Consider the following 25,696-nt stretch of genomic DNA (forward strand, 5'->3'; position numbering starts at 1 on the left):
TTGAAAGCTTTCTTTGAATAGACAGCGAAGGGAAGTGGGGTTCACTTATGCTGTTTAATAAAGGAGAGGCACCAAATTAAGGCCTACATTTCACTCTCTTCCTCATAATTCTTTCATAGCATCCCAAACAATACACTAATGGATTACTGATGTGCCTGCTCTGTTTGAATACACGCTCGCAATATTTGAGGAGGGACTTTGAGAAACCTCATGAACAAACACCGTAATGGCTCCTTCAAAGCAACTCGTTCCATTTTTACTCCGTCGCATCAAATGGCAATTTTATTTTATGGGTTTAAAGCCGCCTTATATGTTAGGGTTTTTGCCCTTGCTACTTGGCTAGTGACCTGGAAGCAATTTTCTTTTTATGATATACTTCATTTATCCCTCAAGGGGGAGATTCTCTGTGCAGCCCTGGAGCAGGTACAGGTTAAGTATCGGGGCTCAAGGATACCTGGGGATATATAGCCAGAGGTGGTAAGAATACCAAAATATCCTGCTCGGCCTGAAGAAGTGCTACTTTAATGATGTTTTACTGTTAAAAATTTGAGAAGTTGAGTTAAAGCAATATATAGATGATGTAAAGAAGTGTACTGCAATGTCTTTTTCTACATATGATCTATATTTGGCACAGCAAAAAGGGAACAACTGAACATAATAACATAAACAGTATAACTGGTGCATTCATATTTGCTCGTTAAATGGTAATGATTCAATAATTGTTGAATGTACTATTCCCCAGTTGCGTCCCTGTTTGCTCAGAGTGCATAATTAGCATCTAGCAATCTGGTCATAGCGCTGGATTTTAATAGGGTGGTACATTCTGCACAGAAACTGCTGAGTGAAGTCAGGGCAGAGGGAGAGGAAGCAGAGCCAGGGTGAAGGAATGAGAACCAGAGCTGATCCAAGCAGACTTTTATAATAAAATGTGATGGACAGCAGCGCGCTGTCCAATGCAAAACTCTGAATATAAAAATGAAAGTATGGAAAAAGCAGGTAATATTTGGTGGGGAAGCTACCTTTTCCACATGTAACTGCCATTATTACTCCAACCAGGAGGGTCGTACATAGAGTGGTACTGTGAGATGTTCATCCAGGAAGATGATTTAAAACAACAACAAAAAATCTGTTAACTAATAAGGTGGTGAATAGTTTTGCACAGAATCTGATGAGGGGGAAACACCTGTTAGGCAGGGAGATTGGACATGCTGCTTCTGTGGCAAATTAGACCATTAAATTATTTGCTGTTTGACACCAAAATAAATGTCACTAGAAAATGCAGTGTGGATGCTGAAATGCCCATGGCTGCCTCACGCTGCCATACCAACAGGCAGGATTTGAGCCGGTGATCTTGCAGCCAGTGCATGGACATGCATAACCTCTGAACTGGACAGCAGTGTGAACGTGTTGATCAGAATGTGCGAATAAAGGTTGAAAAGAAGTCATAATGTATGAAGAATGTGGAATATTTATTTGTCTGTTCTTCTGATGGCTTTATTGTGATAAGACAAGAAATGGAGAAAGAGAGGAAGTAGGGATGACACATGGCAGAGAGCCACAGAGTGGATTTGAACCCTCGGCCACTGTGGCAGGAACACATCCTCTGTACAAAGAGCATACACTCTACCAGTTCAACTACTGGGACACTCCTGAGATGTGGAATATTTTAACATGTATTGTCTGTCAAACTGGTAAAGAGAGCGATATAGTTTTATAGTTACTACATATAGTAACTATAGTTACTATACTGCTTGACTAGGAAAAGCCCTGACACGACTGACAGCGTTTCCATTTACAAAGGAGAGAGTTTCTAATTGTACCACATAGTTCAAATCCAGAAACCTTCAGACACTGCTACAGGTGTAATACTCATCCAATCAATCTTGAGTATAGAGATATAGAAGAGATATAATAAGTTGAATACAAGCACACCGGCCATTCATCGACTCGTACGGACGGAATTGGAATAATATTAAAGATTCAAATATCTAATTAAACATTTTTGTTGAGTTTGGAGAATTGAGATTCTTCTCGCGTCTGCACCGCCTTTATCAGGAAGCCATATTTAGAGTTCAATATCTTTAGAGATATGAAAATGTTGGCAAAGGGCCCCTGAAAATGGAATCAGTTTTCGACATGAAGACACACAAAATGCCCACACATGGATTCCTTTTCACACAATTTTCACGTTCCAACGAGTCCGCCGCCATTTTGGCATCTCCAGATGGAAACAAATTGCGACCATGGCTTGCCATACTTGACACAGCATCAATCAAACACTGTATTTGTAGCAGGGAATATGGAAACTTTAATATGTATATACTTTGGGGCACTGCCTGGGGTCTTAAGACCACCCAATGCATTTTCTTCCATTTTCAAGGGCCAGTAATAAAATATATGACATCTGCTTGGGTCTTCAATCATTCAGGACTGTTGTACTCAGTTTTGTCTGTGCCCCTACCAAACTTTTCTATATTTCTAAAGATATGACATCTATTGCATGTCTGTCCGTCCTGGGAGAGGGATCCTTCTTCTATGGCTCTTCCATTTTAAAAGCTTTTCTTTTTTCACATGGCAAGTTTTTCCTCACTTGAATCGAGGGTCTAAGGACTGAGGATGTTGCTCACTGTACAGATTGTAAAGCTCACTGAGGCGATGTGATTGTGACTTTGGGCTATATAAATAAATTTGATTTGATTTGATTTGATTTGATTTGATTTGCTTTGATTTGATCTAATTTGAAGATACTGAACCCTGGCTATGGCTTCTTGTCTAAAATGTTAAGAACAAATGTTGTCTGATTGGACACACGATGACCCTGATCTGTTTCATACCTAATGAGTCTTAACTTGAGGCAAAAAAAGAGGAATTTCATAAATGTTACTTTCTGTTGTGTCAGGGGGCTTCTGTAGTGTTAACCTGTGCTGCCCGTTGATGCTCTGAGACACAGATACAATTCATTTGCCAGTTCACTCAAGAGCTAACTCTGTGTAGACCGGGTTAGCATGATAACTGCTACTAGCGACCGTGTCTTGCTGGAATGCCATGTTAGCTAGCTGGAGCCGACAGATGTCTATCGGTGTGAGCTGTCAAGTAAAAATACCATTGATTAAAGTATTTTTACAACAAGTTTTTACATTTCTAAGCAGCGAAAATGTTCAGAGAAGCTAGCGTAACACTTTAGGAAAGGGCTTTGATTTGCCCTCCTCATTTGTTTAATAGGTAACCTGTAAATATAACATAAGTTACTGCAAAAATACTTTACGTAATGAGAAAAATGTAAACAGCCACGTTAGCTAGCTGGAACCAACAGATTACTGGTTTTTATGCATTAGCTAGCGTAACTTTGTAGGAAAGGGCTTTCATTAGCCCTGCTGCGCCTGCATCCTCATTTGTTTGTAAATGGGAGACCATTTGAGCGCTTTGTATTGCACGTCTGTTAAATTGGGGAACATAAGGGAGATACGTTTAAAAATTAAGGCTCAAAGTGAATGCATCATAGGGTAAGTTTGGCCCCATTTTTTAGCTTGTGCCCAAATGTCAAAAAATAGAAAATGTATTCCAAAATAAGATATCAACCACTTCAAGCCACTCAAACCTCTCCTGATTCATTACAAGAAAGATTAAGAATAAAGAGAAATATTTACTCCTGATTAAAATCCCTTAACTTAAAATATTGATTGATGAAAATAAAAATTTTAAGCCACAGAACTGTTTTTTCACCAGAACAAAAGGGATGTTTGGATGAAGTGTATTAATGAATATAGTGGAGGGAAATGGAATAGCGACACTCACTAAGTAAATTATAACATCAGTGAATCTGATTTTAAAACAAATGTGAGCATCGACTCTTCTCGTCTGTATGGATTATCAGTGGCGACAGAGGAATGCAGGCATTGGTTGGAGCTTTTAGACGCTGCATTAGTGGGCTGCTAACCGGCCTCGGGAGGGAGACGTGATTGAAAGCTGTTGTCAATATGAGGGCTCCCTCATGTCATGTGTCACTGAACTGTGGAGGCTTCCTGCACTATGAACACACACTCCCCGGGACATCTCAATCAATAGTCTGCCGTCTCAGATCCAAACACACTTCCTGTTATCTGATAGCGTGAAGCAACCGAACATTTCGAAACTCGCATGTGTCTGTAAGTACGTGTGTGTGTGTGTGTGGATGATGAAAGACACAAAGCAGCCAGAAGATAGATAACTTTAACAATTTTATTTGTGAAAAACTACAAGCAAAATTCATAAATAGACATTTCTATTTGAAGCGGAGGAAAATGATCAGGTTAGCCTATAAGCGCAAAGTCGTGCACATGCCAGAAACATGTATTATTTTAACATTATAAGCTAGACAAGGAGCCGTGATCCGCTGAAAATGCTGCATACATTTCCACACCAGAAACATAATGTGACCATTTCACAAGGGGAAACAATGACACATCAGCTATAAGTTAAAAAAAAAAAAAAGAAAGAAAGAAAACCAAAACTGGATTAAACAAAGAATGGATTATTGTACTGTCCCTAAACTTTTTTTTGTCATTTTTTTCTTTAAAACCGAGCAATAACTTTAAAAGCATTGTACAAGACATTGTTATAGGAAGAAATGAGTTTGTATAATACACTTAATTGGAAATTCACGGTTAAGGTTATACAGTCAGTAAACAAGCCTTCTATATTTGGGTCTCTGACAAAACAAAGCTAAAAAATGTAACCATCTTTACACAGTAAATTAAGGTTACTGGTCGCACACAAGAACAGAACTGCTTGCGCGGAAAGGAAACAGGAAACAAAAGACTTCAGCTCCAATGCCATTATTCATAGTGTTTGCTTTTGCACCTTTTTAAAATTCTATATACAAGCAATAATTCATATACTCAGCAAATGGCCATTTGTCAATAATTTAACAATGAATCCTTTCTGTTGGAGTACTCAGTCAGGTGAACGTGGTTGCAGATAAGGCAGGTGAAAAGATGGCTTTTTGGGCCCATTTCTAATAGATTGCATTACAAAGCAGGCTTTTATTCTCAGTAAAAATTGGACAAAGCATTTTTCTCTTCTGACCCCACAGTCCCACTTTTTACTTCTATTCACATTGCTTTTCCTCACTTTGAACACTGATTCCATATTTGTATGCAATAAAGTACATAATTACATATTAACCATAGCTTAAGAGCAGAAAAAACTTATGAACACATATCTCTTGGGCTTCAAACATTGCTTTACGACACACATATCATCTTATATGTGAACCTGCAAAGCTTTTAGTCGACACAGATCAAAACCTGCCCCTCAGATCTAGAGTTTTGGGGACTTATTAATCTCACCGAACCTGGTTTCAATTGGTGAGCTGGGGCCTCTGTTAGGGGAGCTACGTGCACTGTGGTAGTAAAGAGGGGGCTTACTAAAGCCAAAGGCCTCGACCCAGCAGACCCAGAGCTCTTCTCAGCTACCCACCCACACCCACTCTCACTTCTCATCGCCTGCACAATGAGGCAACATCCACCACTGGGTGTGCGGTCGCTAGTGTTCTCTGACTGGGCTCACAGTATTGCCCCAATTTAGCCGTGCACAGAGACAAGTGGACAATAAGAACACCATTTACATGGATTATATTAGTCTTTATTTAAACTGTTATTCATCTCACACATTAGATAATTGCATTTCAAATTGTTATTTATCTGTCTATTTATCATGTCATTATGAAATTCCTTTGGTCCTTCAATAAATAAAACTAAGATATCATATACACATTTATTCTTTATACAATTTCATACAGTTAAAAGGAAATTATGTTGGTCTAGTGTCAGCTAAGGTGAAAGTGAATTAAAACCCTTAAATAAGCCTTGCTGTTCTAAAAATTGAAAGAGCAATTATGTTCTATTAACTACTGCAATATTTTTTGCCTTCAATGACAGGAGTCTTAAATTAATAATAAAAAATAAAATAAAGTCAATTGAATTGTCAATCTTTGCAAATTGTTCACGTCTTTGCACTTGTTTTCAGGTTGAGAGAATGAAGATTCAAAGTCGTCTTCAGGACCACAACAAAAGAAAAAACGAAATTGATTCACAACAGCTTGACACAACAGGCCTATTTTACAGTTCGATATGGTTTTACCACGTGGAACTGTGTGCAACCATCCTTCAGTCACAACAGAAAAAACTCCGGCTCAAGAGCTGGGCAGACAGCTCTACCTTCGGCCAGGAAACTCAATATCGAAGTACGGAATGCAGAAAATATCAACAGCTTTTAGTGTTTTACACAACAGCCTACACTGTACAGTTAAGGACATAAGATACTGTAGAAGAGATTTGCTATAGCATACTAAATCATAGACAATCTAGTTGAAAAAGTCAGGTGTGTGAACCTCAGGTGACCTTCTTCTGATGCACATTGACCTGTACAGAACAAGTAGACGGACCAGACGGAGGTCCCGACAGTGTTCAGAGTGAGACAGTGTTGTTGAGAAAAGTGAATGAGAATTTGATTCATCAGCACTTTGTCACATTGAGTGAATGGGCAATCCCAGATCTGCAAAACCGCTTCACAGTGTATCTAGCACCAGTGTGTGTATGTGTATGTGTGTGTGTGTTTGTGTGTCTATCTGTCCGTGTGACTCGAGTCTTGTCCTATCATTTTCAAACTGTAATAAAAACACTGAAGGAATGATCGATCGGCAGAGCTACACAGCAAAGCTTCAACATAAAAAGGAGAACATCAAAGTATACAGGTGCAACAGGTAATAAATAAGGGTAATAATAGTTTAAAGTTATTGAAATGATGGTGGTTATTGTGCCCAGCGGAGAATTCTTCTTTACAAAAACAAAACAAAAAAAAATGTCGACTTGGCCTCACATCCACGTACGAATATAAAACAATACATACAAGTGTCTGGATGCTACCGCAGGGGAGGTTGGGGATGGGTGGAGTTATTCCTTGTAGCCCAGCTCTCCTCGCCTGTGCCATGGGTGTAACCAGGAGGGGAGTTTCCCCCCAGCAGGTGCACCGCACTGTTCCTCTCAACATCCAGGGTTGGTCATGGAATGGAGGCAGGGCAACAATGGGAAAACATGAAATCTCTCCCCCTATGGGATCCATCGTGTCCAGAAACGTGGGGAAAAGGGGGAGTGGAGCAGGGTGAGGACAGGAGGGGCAAAGGGTTGGGGCCTCAGAACGACTCGTCGTGCCCCACAGAGAGATCCCCTTTAGGTGTGGAGGCGCGCGACGAGCCCTTGTCCATGCTCTCGGAGCCGGAGCTCTGGTGCTGTTGTTCGGAGCCTGCGCTGGACGTGATGGTGGACGAGGACGTGGAGGAGGAGCGGGTCTTCTCCTTAAAGTCTGTTATGATCACCGTCACGTTCCCTACGGTGATAGCCAACTGCTGGGCGGTGCTCCGGTCAATGTTCTTCAGTTTGGGCCTGAGGGGCATAGACGAGAGAAAAAAAACAAAACAAAAAAACGTTAATAACCAGAAATGGCAACCACAATATGTGTCTCTGCAACAACAAGGTGGAGGCTGCCAGCACTGTGGGGGCGGTTACACTAAATTGCTCAATTCATCGGGTGACACATGAACAGTCAGAACAAGTGTATATAAAGTGAGAGTGGGTGTTTAGTGTAAAAGATCATTTGTGAATCATTTGAGGTTTCCCACTAGCCTTGTGCTGCATGAGTGGTTTCTTTTTTGTAAAAGGAAGCGCTGTGTAGTCATAGATGTGAAACCATGTGTTCTGCCAGAGATACGCAGAGTCTGAGCGGCTGCTACACACCTGGAGATGTGAGAGTTCTTGTTGGTCTTGGTTGCTGATTTGCCAGACTGTATGCTGTGTTTGTCACTCGGTGGGCTCTGATGGTTGTCTGATTTGGGTCTAGGGAGGAAAACAGATACATGCCGGTGAGGAGAATACCAGCACAGAAAACACCCAGCAGTAAGTACAACCTTGACGTGCACACTGACCTGGTCTTTTTGATGCTGGGCTTCTTCGTGACGGCTGGGATGATGTCCTTCTCTGTGTCGGGTTTCTCTTTGATTGGCTGCTCCTTGTCGCACTTTTCCTTCTCGGGAATGTCTACCTCTGGCCTCACTGTCTCTGGACGCTCTACCACTGGGCGCTCCTCACCGTTGGCGCGCTCCCCTTCGCCGTCCGGGCGTTCCTTGTCTGTGCGCTCGCTCCGCTCCCTCCGCTCCTTCTTGGGAGGGGGAGGCATCGGGTACTGCTGAGCTACCTGCTGGGCAACCAGCTGGGAGTTGATCCTGGGTTTCCTGTGGAGGAGATCCAAGGCACAAACATGGATTAGCCTCATAGTGGGGCAGTGAGCGGAGTCTGGCTACGCACCAACACAGTCACACTACAGCTGACAGAAAGGTGACTGAACCTAGAGGGTGGCGAGGGAAGGAGGCTGATGCTCCCAGCTGCTGCAGAGGTAGGTTCACACAGCCACTTCCTGGTGGAGCAGCTCTGTTTTGAGGGCTAATCTCATTAGCTCACGGCTGTAATAAAATGAATGCACAGGATCACAAGGTGGGACATTTGCAGCACGTCACTTAGGTCCTCTAATCTGATTACTGAAGGGTTGGCCCCATTTGTCACAGACTGAGATTCAGTTGGACATGGTGTAGCTGCTCCGCTCACTGAGCTCAGCAGCAACCATAGAGCTATTCTCTGTCCCTTTTTGACTCATTTTTAAACCCAAACATAAATACAAACCACAACTTTCCCTTTGAGTTTGATCATACTCATTCAACAACAACAATAAAGTGACATGTCAGGTGCAACATTCAAAGAATACCACTGATTTCCTTGAAGAGCCAGTTCACATAAAACCATCCTTTTCTGAAAATGTATTTTCCACTGTGGTGTATCAACACTCAACTGTTACAAGCATGCAGGCAGCAAGAGCAGCATCTTACTCCTTCGGCTGAACAGAGCCTGAACTTGTAAAGCAAAATGCTAACCCCAAGTCAGACTGCCTGAGCCAACACACACACCTGCAGCATAATGGACACCAGCTGGCAGCATCTGGGGGGAAGCAGAAGACCTCGGGGGAGAGGGAGGGACAACTGCAGCCTTCCAGAGACTCCGACTCCGCCGAGACCAAACTGCAGCCAGCAACATGGATAATCACAGGCCAGCACTGGGCAAGCATGGTTAGGAGTAAACCACAAGTACACTCACACACACAAACACGCACTTGAAAAGCTGAGCGTGCAAACAAACAGCCTGGCACGGCTCGGTGGCTGCTCAGGAGGCCTTTCAACAGGAACACAACAAGTTATACTAGCTAGCTGTGCATACACAACTCTTCCAAACCCAATTCTAGTCTTGGCAGGGACAGATTTTGTGATGTCCCAGGAGTGGAGAGGAGGTCCATTGATTCTCAGGACTGCTTTAGGAGACCTGTGGTCAAGTAGGCAGTCCTGAAAGTTATACAAACTCTGTCCGTCTAAGCATCAGGCCAAATAAACAAGTGAGACTGCTGGAAAGCGAAGCTTTCACAGTGAAGACAAATGTTCTTTACTCTGCCATTGGAATGGGCTTTAGTGGAACAGGTGTAAGAGCAAACGCATGTTACAAAAACAGAAGAAGCTCAATAGTGTGTCAGACTGAAGGCGCTGATTTTGGTGGCTTTCTGTGGAGAGTGGTTTTCAGACAGCTGCTTAAGTGGTTAGCCTCAGGGTTTCAATTTGGCAGCATCATACTGCCAGTCCAGTTACTCTCATTTCTGCACTTCCATCCTTGCAAGTCTTTCACAACTGACACTATACTCCCTTAGTAGCACTTTTAAACTCTTAAAAGTCCAATTCTTTCGCAACTGTTTTCTCTGCTGCTCCATCAAAATCAATTAGTGTCCTCCTGCTATTACAGACTGACTCCTTGATAAAGGGGGGTGGGGGGCGCGCAGCTGATCATAAGGCAATCAATCGGGGCATAATAGAGCATCATGTCGTAATGCTCGCTCTACACTCCAATCAATACACCAGCTGTGGCGAATGCAGAGGAGCCATGGGCTGTTGATCTAGTATCCATTAGCTGCTTTGGTCCTCTGGAGCCTGGGGCTCATTCTACCTGCTGCCCTTGTGTGACTAAGGCACCCTCTGGGGGCTTCAAGTGAGTTAAAGGGTGATATGGGAGTGAGAATTTCTCCCCGTCCTAGCTTCATAATTGCCAAGCATGTCCTGTTCCCATCAAATTGATCCCAATTCCATTTCAATCCAGAGTAATTACTCCCCATGTTGAGCATTAGAGCTCCTATTTATAGTAATTGGGTAAGTATAACTATGCTCAGCAATGCTTTTAAGTGCTTAAGTGGTTAAGTTGATAAGTAATTAATTAGGAAGTGATGACGCTGAGATAATAGCATTGGACCTCCTCACCAAACCCAAGACCAATTTGTCAAAGCAGGCCTACGTGCTGTAGAAGACTGATTTTATGCATTTGTAGAACAAATAATAATAATACACTAATACACGAATGCATGATGACTGGCCTGTGACATTTAAAAGGAATGTCATTAATGCAACTTCCATCATACTTGTGTACACTTCTGAGCCTTGGTTTCTCCAGTCCTGTCAGAGTCCAATGACACAATACAGCTCACCCCATGGGAATCTTGTGGCTCATTTGAGTACCACTGGACTCCTGATCCGATAACAACATCGTCAACATGCCACTGAGAATGTGTGACAAAGAATTCAAGTTTTTGGGAGGCAGCTTGAGCTACACACAAGAAAAAACAGCAGTGAGCAATGACGACATGTGCTTACCCACATACAGCCCTTGTGAAAAAATAAATCTCTAACCCACAGGCGTGAGTAAACAGATTGTGAACGCAGACAGCATCCAACAGGACCAGAAATCATTTTGTTTGGCAGTGAGAGCGGTTAGCCAAGGAGGTGGTGAATGAGTGATTGATTGAGTGATAAGCTCCACGCCTCTTTTGCCTGTTGCCGAGTTGAAGCCCTGGTCAGAGCCTGAGATTTGTGTCAGCAGCAGCAGCAGTGGCAGCAGAAGCGACTCTGGTAGTTAAGCTGTGATTCAGTGCCAGCTGTAAGTCAGCCATGAGTTGCTGTTGGCCTGATAGAGCCACCGCTCTCTTTGCCACATTATTTATTTACTGACCACCCATCATGGCTTTGCACAGCCACGCTCTGTGGCTCGTTAACATGGCTGGAGATTCTGCATAACTCCAGACACGTGTCACTTGCATTTTTTAAATCAGCTGGAAAAATACTGCCTGTGCTTAAAAATGTGCTTCATATTTATAATGAATTACAGTTCATATTTAAATAATCTGTCCGTGTTGCTGAGCATAGAGTGTGCTAATTAAATTACAACACTTCTGAAAATGACTCTACAACTGAACCATATCATTTCGCAAACATCCAAATCAAATGAGAAACATCTCTATTTCACAAGACTGGAAATGATCCTGGGAGCAGGACCAGGAGTGAACCCCAGGGTCCAATTGCAGAAATTGCTCCAACCTCCCACTGCTGCCAATATATTCCCAGGGAGTCAGTGTGTGTGTGAGTGAGAGTGTCAAGTGTGCAAAGCCTGCTGTCGAATCATTTCCCACTGTGAGGGCTCACAGCTTATTACCTCCCCTTCGCACAACAATGGGCTGTGATTGACAGCTCCTCCTATGCTTGCCCCTAAATTCCACCGTCTGGGGGAGGGAGGAGTGGGGAGACTTCCTCCACGGGATGCCCTGAAATAACTATCATCATGCTTAAAAGCTCCTAATTCAGTCAGACTGACACCCATAGTTAGACTGCTCCACTCGGCCTGAACCATCCCAGAGACAGACACACCTCTGCTCAGCTGGTGCTCTCCCCGACCAGGAGCAGCGAATACTGCGAGCCAGGAGCAAAAGCTTAAGCTGCTGTTTCATGGGGGAACTCTTTCTAGAGAAAGCAAAAACAATGAGCCAGAGCACTTCATGTAGAGGCAGAGTAATGAAGAGAGTGAGCGAGCGATGGAGAGTGTGATAGAATGAGAGAGAGGCGCAGGAAAGCCCTCATTAACACAGCTCTTTTATTTGAAGTGCTGTGTGGAGGACAAGCAATTATTTCCTGCCAGGCTGAGTGAATGCGGTGGCAGACAGCTGAGCGAAGAGGAGAGAGAGAATGAGACAGACAACAGTATTCTTCGACCATGGATAGCCCACTGAAGAGCTCAGACTATTTAACATCACCCACTCTCTCATTCAGACTTTCTAAACAACCACATCTACACAGAAAGTACGTGGGCTCCTTGTCCTCAATGACGTACAAACTTCAAAAACATGAATCCTCGATTCAGATGCATTCAGCGGTGACCCGATTTGCCCCCACATAGGACAGAGAGACCATCACAGCCTCCGCCTGGAGCACATTGCTCAGATCCAGCATGTGAGAATGCCACAGGGCTTTAGTTTGATCACAGCACCTCCCTGTGACGTGCTGGCAACCATGTAATCAATGATCTACATGCATTCGTCTGTGTCAACACTTGCTGTACGCCTTGATCATTATGTAGAAACACGTGATGCACTCCCATCCCCCCCGCCAGTATAAAGGGTGATGGAGCAGAGCCCAGAGCTGCCTGCCTGCACTGCTTCAAATTTGTTAACCAGTCAGTCGGTATATATCTGTGTGCTCTATTGTTCTGTTGTTGGCTGTGGGACAGTCTTTCCAGAAAGACTTAAAGTATGTCTGCAAAGAGCGCTGTATGGCCCCGGCCTGACCCAAGTCATGGCAAAAGTTTCAGTTCAACAGTGCAAAAAAGTGGTCAACATGTGTTAGATGACTTGAGACGAGAGCAAAATTATCAGTACTGAGTGTTATCCATGCACCACTTTACAGTAGATTCACTATCGTTATCGTGGCCAGCGTATCGTACTGTTATTTACTCTGTGATTCCCGACCCCTACTGTTTTCATAACCATTTATGTCATTGTTTAAATAAAAGTGCCAATACTAACCAGTTTCACAAATGTGAATGTTTGCTGGTTTGTTGGTGTTGTATTTCAAACAAATTTTTGAGGGGTATGTGTGTCGAACAAAAGCAACTTCAATATGACAATATGTGCTTGGCATTATCAATCAATCTGTCTATTATTAATTGGCTAGTCATTAGACAAAAAAAAACAGTGTCATAAAATGGTTTCCAAGAGCCCAAGATGACATCCTCTGATGTTTTGTCAAACCAACAGTCAAAAATAAGTTATCGTTTTAATAAAAAAGAGAAAAACAGCAAATCTTCAAATTTCAGAGGTTAAAACCACCAAATATTTCAGTTGTGTCTTGATAAATGTCTCTTTGTTGACTCTGAGTGAAAAAATGATTAAATCCAGGCTACATTTTTCAGTGACAGTTGGACTCTTCAGGATTATGTCTGGGGACATAATCTTGAGATGACGTCTCAAAGATTGAGACGTCAATCTTAAACAGAATACTTTATAAATGCACCTCCATCGGTGCACATAGAAACCTTTTCATTTATTAACTGTAGAGCAGCAAACAAACCATTATTTTAATCATCAATTAATCTGTTGATTATTTACAGGATTAATTGATTAATCGTTCCAGAAAATGGCAAAGAATTATGAAAAACTCTCATCATGATTTCCTGGAGCCTAAGGTGATGTCATCAGATTGCTTCTTTTATCAACCAACTGTCCAAAACCCAAAGACTCCTTATTTATTGTCATAAATGACAAAGAAAAGCAGGACATCCTTACATTTAAGAGCAGGAACCAGCATTTTTTGATTGAAAAATGACAAATACAGATACCACTGCACTGTGGGAGTTATGCTCCCTGTGAGGATGTTCTTGACCGGTCTAAACCTGAAGTGACTTGAGCAGTGTTGTCACCTCCAGCCATCCATGAGCAAAGTAATCTGTGTGAGCGAGTGTGTAGTGGAGGTTGAATGAGGATAGCACCTGAAGAGCTGCCTGGGGCTATCGCACTTCTCAATTCATTCCCACCGCCCACCAGAGGCATTAAGCATTCATCCCTTCAACGAGCACCTTCCAGTCAGGACTTTTGAGGGCTTAATGTTACTGTCACTTCTCCCCCTCCACCATACACACCTTGTGGGGTCCTGTGGATCCCCAACACATTTCTTCAGGTGCTCTGTATGCACAGCAGGCTCCCAGAAAGCATCTACACCCCCCACATTTTCCTCAAACAGCAAAAGAGCTTAACGGGCAGGCATGACATTTAGTTCCTGCAGTACAGAGCACTGACAATACTGGACAGAGCAGAGGAAATCTCTAAAAGATATCTCTGCAATAACTGTAAACCTTCTGCATCATACTGGCTGCTGGGTGTCTGCTTCTCCTGACAGGCTAGAGGAGCCAGACAGTCTGAGTTTCTGTGCGCCTGAGTGAGACAGACACGAGCAGGAAGAAAAGAAGGTCTATGGCAGAGGAATTAATAGAGGAAATGTCTAAGTTTGTGTCTGCTCATGTGTAAAAGGGACTTCATCTTCTCACTGACAAGTATTTCCTTTCCATGAGTGACCTTTCAGGCTACGAAAAGCCTGGCATCAGGCAGGCTGACAGCGAGTCATGCGAAGGCACTAAGCATGTATGAGCTCCTTCCATCAGCAGCACTGTGTCACATTGCTCAGTATCACTCATTTGTTTTTCCTCCACTCTGGTGCCTGTCCGTCATTCTCTCTTTGTCTTATTCCCTGCTCTCTCTTCCCTTTCTCCCTGTGCATACCCCCTCCCCTTCCAACCACCCACCCCATTTCCCACCGCCTTTAAGTAGGTCTTCTTCACCTCTCTTCACCCTCTTTCCCGCTGTTTGCCTCTGGTGTGCATGAGTGATCTGTCAAGTAGACCCGGTCACCCCATCCTGCGGCTGTCCCGCCATCCTCTTGCCCAATTGCTTTTATATAAACAGAGCCTGGTTTGAATTTGCGCAACAAATCATCAGGCAGCGCTGCCAGAAGGGACACTGTACCTTTACGGCATGCTCTCACGTTCCACACAAGGGGAACGACAACATCGAGTGATGAAACCTGACACCAGAATGTTAAGAAGACAAGAAGCCTCTACTGATTACTGTAGCCACGATTTACATATCCCAAAAATTACTTGAATTTACTTTACCTAGAGAGAATGGTCAATACTAGTGTCACCCTCAATCTCATCTGTTGCAACTGACATGCCAAATGGTCCTGTTCCCTCCCCATGCATGGATGGTGGTGCTGGTAGAAACAGAAGAGCCTGTCCAGTGCGGCTCTCTCCCTCTCCCTGGGTAGTGATGTGCTTCGCTCCGCTTTAGCCCCTGGAGACTCTCGGTTGAGTGAGCACATCCCCCTTGCAGCCATCGATGCCCCCCTTCCTTCAACACACACACACACACACACACACACACACACACAAATATCCAGACGCTCCACTCCTCTCTGTCCCTTTCCCGCTCCGTTTCTCCCCTTGTCCTCCTGTGCCCTCTTCTTCTTCACCAGCGTAGTCCTCAGATGGCTGCGACTCTGCACTAGCTCTGTCTCGCCTTGTCCTCATATGCCTTTTTCTGTGTTTTCCCCGAGACTCCTCGCTCCCTCTCACTGTCACATTCATTTGCTTGCCTCATCTTTTTGCTGAGTGGGAGGAGCCCCGATTCAACAGCTCGCTCAACATTTCTCTGTTTTGTCAGATTGCCAAATTGGCTACTGTATTTAATCACTCACACTCTGCCAAATCCCATGAAGTAATTAAGAACTTTTAAATCCGGCAATTAACATGTAAAGATTAGGGCTACCCGCTCGTGCTCGGGGTTTTAGTGCAGATGCTGATAATGCTGGATAAGCAAAAGCAGTTTCCTCTGAGTGGGGGCTGCGGTGGGGGGCAGGGGGTGGGCGAGGAAGTGCAGATATAAATTGAGCGCCAGCATGTCCCTCTTATGTAATTCCATTATCCCAGACAATTTGCCTTAATGTGACAGTGGTAGAATCCACGGATTATAATGACTCTATTCCATCACTGTGAAAGACAAAAGGGAGGCACACACACGCCGAGACACACAAACACAGACACACACTGCAATCATTTTCCAATAATTGTGCAGCCTCAACACTTAAACAAAGAGAGATTCACTTTTACTCTTTTAGCCCCACTATTTAGTCATGGCTCGAGGGTTGGATATCCTTTAGATTTTATCGATTCTCATGCTGCTTATCAGTCCTGGTTCTAACTTTAATAATCTGTGGATTTATGGGTGTTAATACAAAGCCACAGACTAAATGCCAAAGATATTAACATCCATAAATATCTACAGTCATGGACAAATTACAGTAACTGCCTCTGGGTGACTCATGTAAGTTGGGACATCTCACCGTCACCTTAAAATCATTCATACTTGTGAAAACATTTGCATAGGACATTAGTCAGTCTATACAAGTTACAGTTGAATGAAACAACTGACTTGTTATCACTTGCTGCTTGGGCTCGACTGATAACCGAGTACATAAAAGCTGGCTCGTGTAACATTACAGAGACAGCGTGGTAACATACACACAGATAGAATACAAATGAAAATCAACCTCTCTCTAACACTAAACCACATTATGTATCAAGTAGTTTTTGATTTCTGTTTGAATTGTATTTGTGTCAACATCTACGAGTAAGGCCAATCTTAACCTTACCTGACCTCATATCTGACACCTTATACCTCACACTGCTGCACACACAAGCCCTTTTAACACAAAGACTTTGCAATGGCTTTATTGGTTTACACTGAACAAAACAACAGCAGCATAATGCCGCCCCAGTCTATGACCTTAGGTAACATGCCAGAGTTCGAATAGCAAAAGAGGCGTGTCGTGCAACACAACAGCATCGACACCTAGAGTGGCGTTTTACACACGCGTCAGGCAGCACTTTGTAAACAATAACAATGGCATAACATGACAATAATAACCATTTACCTGCCCTGTTACATGGCAGTTGATATCGTTCTTTGCTCAGAGGGTGAGGAGCTCCCAGACCTTGTTGTCTCCTCAATTTGCAGACGTTTTTGGTCACTGTTCTTCATTTTTTAGTTAGCTGATAGCCGTTAAAAATTTCAATCGTAACACATTGTCAAAATTACACAGAACGGCAAGACCAAATAACAGCACAACATTCCCGCATTGAACAGGCTGTGTAAAATAGGCATGTATAAAACAGCTGCAGTGGTTCAGGTTCTGTGTGCTTCAGGCAGCCTCAGCTTCAGATAAATTGGGGGACCATGTAAGTTAGTTTATTTAATTTAGTCAGAGCGCTGCATTTTGCTAACAAGTGAGCAACACCCATTTGTTCTGTTTTATATCAAGCACAGATGGGAGCTACATGAAATGGTTGACAACAGAGCAACAGCGCACAGATAACAGCACAGCAGTCAAAGACTGAGGTACCTCAAGACTTCCTGTGATCCCCACCATCAATCAACTTTAGAGGGCTCCTAATGGTTTCTCCCTGGGCCCCACGGCTGACAGAGGTGCATACCAAACACCACCACAAAGCAAACTGATGTACAGCAACACGGTATCACGTTCACACAGCGATCGGGTTCAGATGCCAGAAACATTTAAGTATGATAGCATGCACCTCACATTGGATCCTTCTCCAATTACCAAAGAAATAGTCGCTGAATGCAGAGGCTGAACACTTGGGCTACTTGGACTTGTAGATTAGCGGCGAGGTCAGGTGCAAAAAGCAGAGTGCTTTCTTGTTTAAGTGTCAGAGTGACAGAGGCTAGATTTAGCCTACTTGGGTATCATGTTACATCACGGAGCTGGACTGGGTCAACAGGTTCGTTAGGCTGCGCTCGGATGGGGAGAACGGGCCTCTCTCTCCCTGCATGCAGATGCCACAGCCAGAGTTTTGCTCTTGTTAACACACATTCTTGCCACCATCTGCACAAATCAGAGCTGCATGGCCTACAGTTACCTAGCATACCTACCGCTGGCAGGGGACAAAGTGCAATTCAAGCCTCACAGAAGTGTAAACCACTGTCTGTCAATCATCAGATCGTGTTAATTGTGTACTCTCTAACAACACCTGTAGAAACAGCTGGTGCCTCAGTGACTCAGTGCAGACTGCGAGGGATGGAAATATCCATTTGATCCTAAATTTCACCTAGAATAGGTAGGTAGACCATGTATGACTCAAACTGCAGCTAGCAACCACATCACTGCACTAATGTCTGCTGACTGCTACCTGTTGTACCAACAGCTCTTCAAGAATTGATGGAGGCAATTGTGATTGGCTGTGATGTTGCCCAATGCATCAGCTGCATCCACCTTCTTACTACGCTCAAATACCAGGGTGACTGACCTTTGTTTCAGGACACAGGAAAACAGAGATATTAGGGGACTGTGCGGAAAGAGGTAGCTTCCAATTGTTCACATCGCCTAAAACTAGCCATTTCAAACAGAAAAAACAAAAAAAAGTGCAATTATGTCACACTGACTGCACAAATCAATACCTAAGTCACTTATCCTGTTGTAAACATACACTGAAGTCCCAAATAAAACTGCAGCGTGAAGAAAAGAAGTGTTGTGACTCCTACCAGCCGTGAGGAACTCCAATTAGTGTCCTCGTGAATAAAAGCACATTCAAAGCAAAGCCTCAGATAAAAGCAGCAAGACAAAATCCACACATAGCCTTAAGTGTGAATCATTTAGCTAAGAGCATGTTGCTGCGTTCCATGCTTTGCTTGAACACATCAAACGGTGAAGAAAAGACAGCTAATTAGTTCTCATTAGAATAAGAGGCAGACCCACAACTATACAACTGCATTAATCAAAGGTTAACTATTCAGATCAAACAGGAAAGTGTGACAACCACTCCTGTGATGTCATGTGTTCCCATTTACCAAATAGAGGCAACTGGGCTGTTGCCAAAGCACAGTGGCAGGATGGCTACGACACGCTTGTCTCTGCTTCCTGCTTTCATGCAGCAGGCTCAGTCTGCATCATCAGCTGTGGTCTTAAGCTACACGCTGCTAGGAAAAGATCACAGGGGGAGGGGGAGCCAGACAATTAAGACGGAGCTCAATCTTTTTAGATTCTCAGTAAACCAGTGTGATCTCCCCGTTTGTGGTGCGCCGGAGGTGTCAGTCGAGCCACTCATTGTAAAACCACAGCTGGAAAGGTTAGAGTGCAGGGGACTTGTCAACAAACCCACAAAAATGACTCATCTATCTCTCCATCTCATCATACAACCAATGACATGAGTAAACAAACTCTCACCGTGGCACACACACAACTTCTCATCAAAAACATTCCCCAGAACAGCAGGAAGAGGCGTCACTATACACAAAACCGAAAGGGAATCCCGTCATGATATTCGCGTTACAAGGTGATTTCATTTCAGTTTCCCATAAGACACCGTCTTCTGCTGACATCACAAAATGTATTCTGGGTTAACCTCAGGGGAAATGTCTGGGACGGAGATGCCTGTTACTATAAATGTTGATATGATTAATCTGGAGAAATGTTCACTTGTAAACAGCTACGGGAACAAAGCAAGTTTGGGGCAGATTGAGATTTGGGGATGATTAATCACAGACAAATGTGTGGACTGACATTTAAGAATGCTGATTTTTTTGGAAAGCTGGAGGGCAATAAAAAAAACTAAAAAAAAACTGGCAAACTTCATCCGAGCACTCAAGTGTCACACCAGGGCATGAAATGACACTGGCTCGAATGGCACAAGGGGGGAGAGTCTGATGGACAAAGAAATATTAAGAATGCACGTGTGCCGTTAATCTCTAAACCTGATTACAACCACTTTTCCTAACCTGAGATATATAACCGTCTTCTTACTGTACATCCACCTCATGCACAACGAAACCCGACTTGTCAGACCATTAACGGAACCTCTACAATCCTACAGGTAGGTGAAATGCGCACACACTTGTTTCTCTCCGTGAAAAAAACAGCAGCCCTTTCACTGTTGCTCTGATGATGCACTGTAGCTGTACAGCTATCGTCAAGTATGGTCCCTCTTCCCCACCCCATCCCCCCCTCTGGCTAGTGAAGCAGCCAGCCTACCTAGACGAACGCATAAAAAAAAAAAAAAAAGCAATGCCAATGTTAGTCGCATAAAACGAGAAACTACGGATAATCCAGACAACGGCGGGAGATGCCTGCGAGATTGTCCATCAACAAGTCCCCATTCAGCTCGCAGACAAATAGGCTGTCGATCAAAGTTGTCATTCCCATAAATTGCGATGCAATGCTGCTGCAGCCAGCCGAGCAGGGGGAGAAACGAGACGCTCAGACGAGAGGGAGAGGGAGAGAGGGAGGCAGCGCTACGTTACCTTGTGGATGTGCCCTTCCTCACATCGCAGATGCTGCATTTGAAAGCCTCGGCGGTGTTCCTGAAGGTGCAGACGCTACAGTCCCAGTAGCCGTCATCAGCGGTCTGTTTGGCTTGTCTTTTTGGCCTGAGACAATTAGACAAACGTTGAGGTCAAGTTAGTTTTTGGGGGAAATGCCACCAAACATATTTCATGAATTAAAAAGAAAGGAGACCGTGGCAAACATAACACGCTGTGCAACACACAAGCTACTCAGTACAGCTTAAATCGTGGTGGGGTTGTCATTAATATTGGGTTCGAGTCCCGGCAAGTACAGCTCCTTGATTAATAAATCCCCACAGTGGCGAAGCTCCACACCGTCCGATTGTATCGCCAGCTAACGTTAGGCTAGCAGGCAGGCGAGCGTTGCTAAAATTTTCGGCATCGAAGCTTAGCATGTCGGCTAACAAAATCAATATCAAACAATGTCCATTTCGACATTGACTCTCCAAAAGGCTTCATCGAGACGGAAGAGCGTTTCAGGGAATGCCAGGCGTATCCTCTGAAAAATTTCCCTTTGTCTGTTAAGTGACTGGGTTATAGGGAGCGAGAAGCCGCCATAGTGACTGCACTATTCTAGCTAGCTGTGGCATACCAACTGAAAAAGGGAGAAACGATCCCTGTGTGGGGAAGACGCATCCAAATATCGAGCCCAAAACGCAAGAAACAGTTAGAAATCGACAGTGGGTGGTCGCATTACCTGGTAGGGCTCTTTTTGTCGCCCATGGTGAAGAATAGTCCTCGGAAATTAGAAGAAAAAGGGGCCTCCTTTAATTGTCAGTGAGTGTAGTGGGGTCCAGATAGAGCCGCTGCTGAAGCTGTTGGCAGACAGGCTCCGCTCAGCGCTGGCTCGAGGCACGGCACAGCGACTGACTGCACTAGCTCACGTGACCGGCGGCCAGCCAATCAGAGCGCGAGTCGGTTTAAAAGTCTGGATGGATATTTCGAGGCTATTTTAATAACTACTAGAGATATTTGACAGAGCTCACCTCAGCCCACGCACACGCACAGAGATCGCGCTGTTGCAATATCGTTATCGTCCGTGATGAGTGCAATTATACAAATGTATGCAAAACTTTCGAAACACATCCAAAGTTATTTAAAAGCAAGAAGAAGAGGGGGAAAAAAGAGCAATTGGACACTACTTAAATAGCAAAAGCAGTTCACTTAAAAAATGTCACTACAAGTTATTCAAGGGTACTAATACGTTATTATATAAAAAAAAAATCATCCTGTTATAAACGTGTAGCCAGCACAAGACAGGTGGAGTTCTGATTACAAAAGCCATTAGAGGTTTGCTGATGACAGGCAGCACTCATGCTCATTTATAGTTAATCAGTAATAATAGTGTTACAGATGTATCAGTGATGGAACAACTCTTCTTGACAACAAAAGCCAGGAATTTGATTTGTGCAGCAGTATCACAGGATCCATCTTGCTCGACGAGCTTCTCCCAGCATGCATTGGATGAAGGAGAAGGGAAATCTCTGGACAGCTCTCCAGTCTATTTCAGATCTTAAACATGGCCAGACGGACACATTTGCAATCAATTTCGCACATATGGGCAATTTGGAGTTTCAGGTTCTCCAGGATGTGTGAGATGAAGCCAGAGTACCTGGAGGAAACCCCGAAAAACACGGAACACCAGGGCTGTGATTGCAACGCACAGTTGAGTAATTGAGTTGTGAAGTAATAAAATCGTGGATCATTTTGGCAATGCCTCTCAAAAATAAAAAATCTCCAAAAAATCTCCATAAAAGAAAGGTTTCACGCACAAATGTGAACAAGCATGTTGAATTTGTCCTTTATAAAGTTGTCATATAAGTAATCTATATGGAGGATTAGGCATTGTCTTTAATTCAGTCAATCAATCAATTAATCAATTAATCAATCAATCAATCTTTATTTGTATAGTGCCAGATGTCACCCTTAAGTTTTATTTGTTCCAAAGAGTTTTCTTGAACATCCAGTTGAATGGGGGAGACACAGTCTTTACTGGACACAATCCCGTCCTCTGTTTACCGAAATAAACATTCAAGACCCTAATAAGACACAGAGCATCTTCATTCATTCCAGCATCTGCCAGAGAAACTTTTAATCGCCCCTTTATCCTCCTGGCCCTGACGAGCTGCGTCATGGAATGTGTTGGAGCGAGAGCACTGCACCTCTCGCGCGCCTCCTCCACTCTGCCCAGGACAAGGCTCTCGGTGGGGGAGTCCAAGAGTGAATCATGTAGGCTCATTAGCTGCTCTCCACGGCTCCAGGTCCTATTGTGAATCCCTCGCTTTTTCTGTTCGTAGTGAATATCCCTGCCTCCACATAAGTCTGCCCTCCGCCCAGTGATTACCTCATAGCATGCTGCTCTAATTGAGCTTCATCACGGTGGCCTACTGATAACTACAATTCAGTCAAAACAACATTAAGCTCTGCCTCGCTGCTTCTGTAATGAGTTCCTGGGAAAACTGTGCTTTTTTTTTGGTTTTAACTTGCAAGTCATACGTGCCGGAGTGGAGTGTAGCGAGTGGAGCTCATTAGTATTCACAGGTAGGACGAGTCCTTGCAGCTACATGTATTTTTTTCCTTAGAAATACTAGAATATCTGTTCAGACTGGGTAATTCATTGATAAAACAGGGACGAACAAACGGCTACTGAGAGCAGCTGGCCTAAAGGTGAGAGAGGTGCCCTCGCGGCGCAGATTCTTCCCCTCCCTCATCCCTCAACTACACCCTTGAGCAAGGCGCTTACATTATCCGCAGACGATTTCACAAGACAAACAGTTAGCACTCATTCATTATTTATGAGGGGTTAGTAGCCGAGTTTGAACAGCATGACACTGAGGTGGTGAAACAAATCAGGGGTGAGATACACTTAAAGAACTTTGAATAATTTTATATGATGCAAAGGAGGATGACAGTCATGCTAATCGTGTTTGTGCAAAACTGCAGCGCTTCATCTCAGCAGACTCACAAAAAGTGAGTGTCACGTTCAGCTTGTTGGTTTTATCGACGGTAGAAAAGTGCTCAGACTGACTGACTGCGTCCATAGTCTCAAACAGCACTTTGTTTGAAGCACGCGGCAGCCTCGAATTCCAATAACTCCAGAGGGCTGCTCACCGTCTGACAGAAGAAGATTGAGGTTGCTCTGCTCCCGGGCACGAAAGTGTAACAAGTGAGTAATGTCGAGTGTTTGGAGGAATCAGCAATCTCTGCAGCGGCCAATATGCCCATCAAACATCATCATCACAGTGTGGCAGGAGATACGCACACCAGTTTACAAGAATTTCATGAATTTATGTCCGTATTGTACGACGCCACACTTCCTTAGTTACGTACATTCAACGCCAATGTCGAGCGTTAATGCAGGAACCAGTTTGCCTTTAATGTATAGAGGGGGTATGTAAGATTCGGGCTATGCTCAAAAAGAAGTCATTTGTACAACGGTTTGTTTAAATATGGAAATCGTGGCAAATATTTTCATGCAGTCTCTGGAAAATGTTCAAAGTGTGACATGCGTTTATTCACAGGACAAGTGACAGTAGTAGCTGTATAACAAATAACAAAAGAGAGCTTGAGAGAAAAGTTTGCCCTTGTATCTTTCTCATGTCTGCATGCCTGACCAATCACGTCTTGAGATGTTGGAGAGTAACAGAAATGACTGGACACTGCCCCAACTAATCTGAAGACGGAGAGGTGTGAGGGAAGGCGTTTCATAAGCCAATCAACCATCTGAGAAACATGTGGCGAAGCATACTGGCATACTGGCAGCTTAAGGGAGTGGAGGGTGGGATGGTTGCCAGAGGTTGCACAGACCTGCAGTTATCATTTATTAACCCTAACCACAATCTTTCCCAAATGTCAATAAAGTTTTCTGATAGCCTTTATCCAGCCATTGCTTAAAGCTCCTATTTGTAAGATGGTTGATTTTTGGGTCTCCTCCTAACTCCTAACTAACTGGCCAACACGACCTACAATCCCAAAGGATTCTGAGGATTCTGATTCTGAGGTCTGACGTTCAGAGAATCAGTTCGATGTTTGTTGGAGTTGCCCTTTTAACACATGTAGCACACAGCAGGAAGCTGACTGTGCCAGATGCGTTCTCACCTGCTGGAAATACTCTGTTTAATTTAAGCAACACGCGGTACCTGGGTAGAGCAAGCAGGAGGAGGAAGATGACTCATCTGTAATGGTGACTGTTTTTGCATTGATATCAATGTTACGTGTATTTGGACGTATCGACAACATCACTGAAAGAGTGGAGAGCAATATACAGGCAAGCAGAAATGACCCTCCTGACAATGACCTGCTCTATTTTAGACTCAATCCAGCATTACACAGACTTTGTACCTGGGATCTGGAAGGGTAAAGTCCATTTAATGTCCAGGCCAACGGATTCAGACATCTGCATTCACACATACAGCTCCTCCAGGTAATGTCTGGAAAATTTCAGGGTAGCAGTGCACGTGTAAAAAGGCTATAGAGAGGGGGAGATGGAATAATCTTTTAAATGGTCAAAGTAACAGCACAGCCTTCTTTCCTCAAAGTCATTCACGGCGATGCACTCATCAGTTCTGATGATGGACTGGGACAATCATAAGAACGCTGGCATTGGATGTCTACGGGGTCAGGGTAAATATGGCCCCTGATGTAATAGTTGTAGGGAAAGAAATCAAAGCCAAGCCGCTCAGTCTTCTAACTCATAATTTAATATAATACAATCACTGAGACAAATTCATTCAATCCTATTAATCCTGCTTTCTTTTTCTGTGATCGTAGGACATCGAAACTGAGGGATTAAGCTCTTCACAAGCGGGATCAGATTCTCAAAGTTGAGTCTCTTGCAAACTTTATTGGCAGGGCAAAAACATATGAAATTTCCCTAAAGAATCCTTCCTCAAAGCTTGAGCAGCGAACGACGAGAAACTTGAGCATGTGGCAGTTCAACTTTGTGAACTAATCTCCTCAACATCTTAAACACAAGTCCTCTTGCCTCAAGTACCTCAGTTTGTATTGAGCATCCAAAATCTGACCTGCATCTCAAAACTCCTCTGCAATTTCACTAGAGGAGCCCACTCTGTAATTTCAATATGCCACTGAATCATTTATGTGGGCACACAAAAAAGATGCTGTGCCACGTATCTGCCGGGCCTGTCGAGCACAACCACCCAGGAAAGGAGGCAAGAAATCAGCTCCTGGAAATCTCTTTTTGGGCCACTTGTTCCTCGAAATACCTTCAGAAACTGAGGAGAGGAGATAAGATGGAGAGAGCGGGGCAGGAGTGGGAGGATTGGCTGCTAAAAAGGCAGCGGGACGACAGACTGAGGACACATCCTCTCCCTCACTCACTCCCTCTATC

The 25,696-nt window shown here is 43.8% G+C and overlaps 1 protein-coding gene across 1 annotated transcript; it reads right to left on the minus strand.

Moving 5' to 3' along the window:
- Positions 1–4,204: 4,204 nt before the first annotated feature.
- rybpb (RING1 and YY1 binding protein b) lies at positions 4,205–21,192 on the minus strand. Its single transcript, XM_084348560.1, has 5 exons — positions 21,044–21,192; positions 20,305–20,430; positions 7,961–8,266; positions 7,773–7,871; positions 4,205–7,421 (listed from the first exon to the last, which is right to left on the minus strand). Exons 1-5 carry the CDS (start codon positions 21,067–21,069, stop codon positions 7,172–7,174), a joined length of 807 nt encoding a protein of 268 aa, XP_084204686.1. The 5' UTR covers positions 21,070–21,192; the 3' UTR covers positions 4,205–7,171.
- Between the last annotated feature and the right edge of the window lie 4,504 nt (positions 21,193–25,696).

This window comes from Pagrus pagrus (assembly GCF_965226575.1).
Source record: "Pagrus pagrus genome assembly, chromosome: 3".
Classification (NCBI taxonomy): Eukaryota; Metazoa; Chordata; class Actinopteri; order Spariformes; family Sparidae; genus Pagrus; species Pagrus pagrus.

Excerpts from the sequence above, each read along its gene's own strand:
- rybpb (XM_084348560.1), bottom strand. The coding sequence starts at position 21,069 with ATGGGCGACAAAAAGAGCCCTACCAG. Across the intron at positions 20,431-21,043 it reads GACAAAAAGAGCCCTACCAG|GCCAAAAAGACAAGCCAAAC; the intron begins GTAATGCGACCA and ends TAATTGTCTCAG. Across the intron at positions 7,422-7,772 it reads AAGAACTCTCACATCTCCAG|GCCCAAACTGAAGAACATTG; the intron begins GTGTGTAGCAGC and ends TATGCCCCTCAG.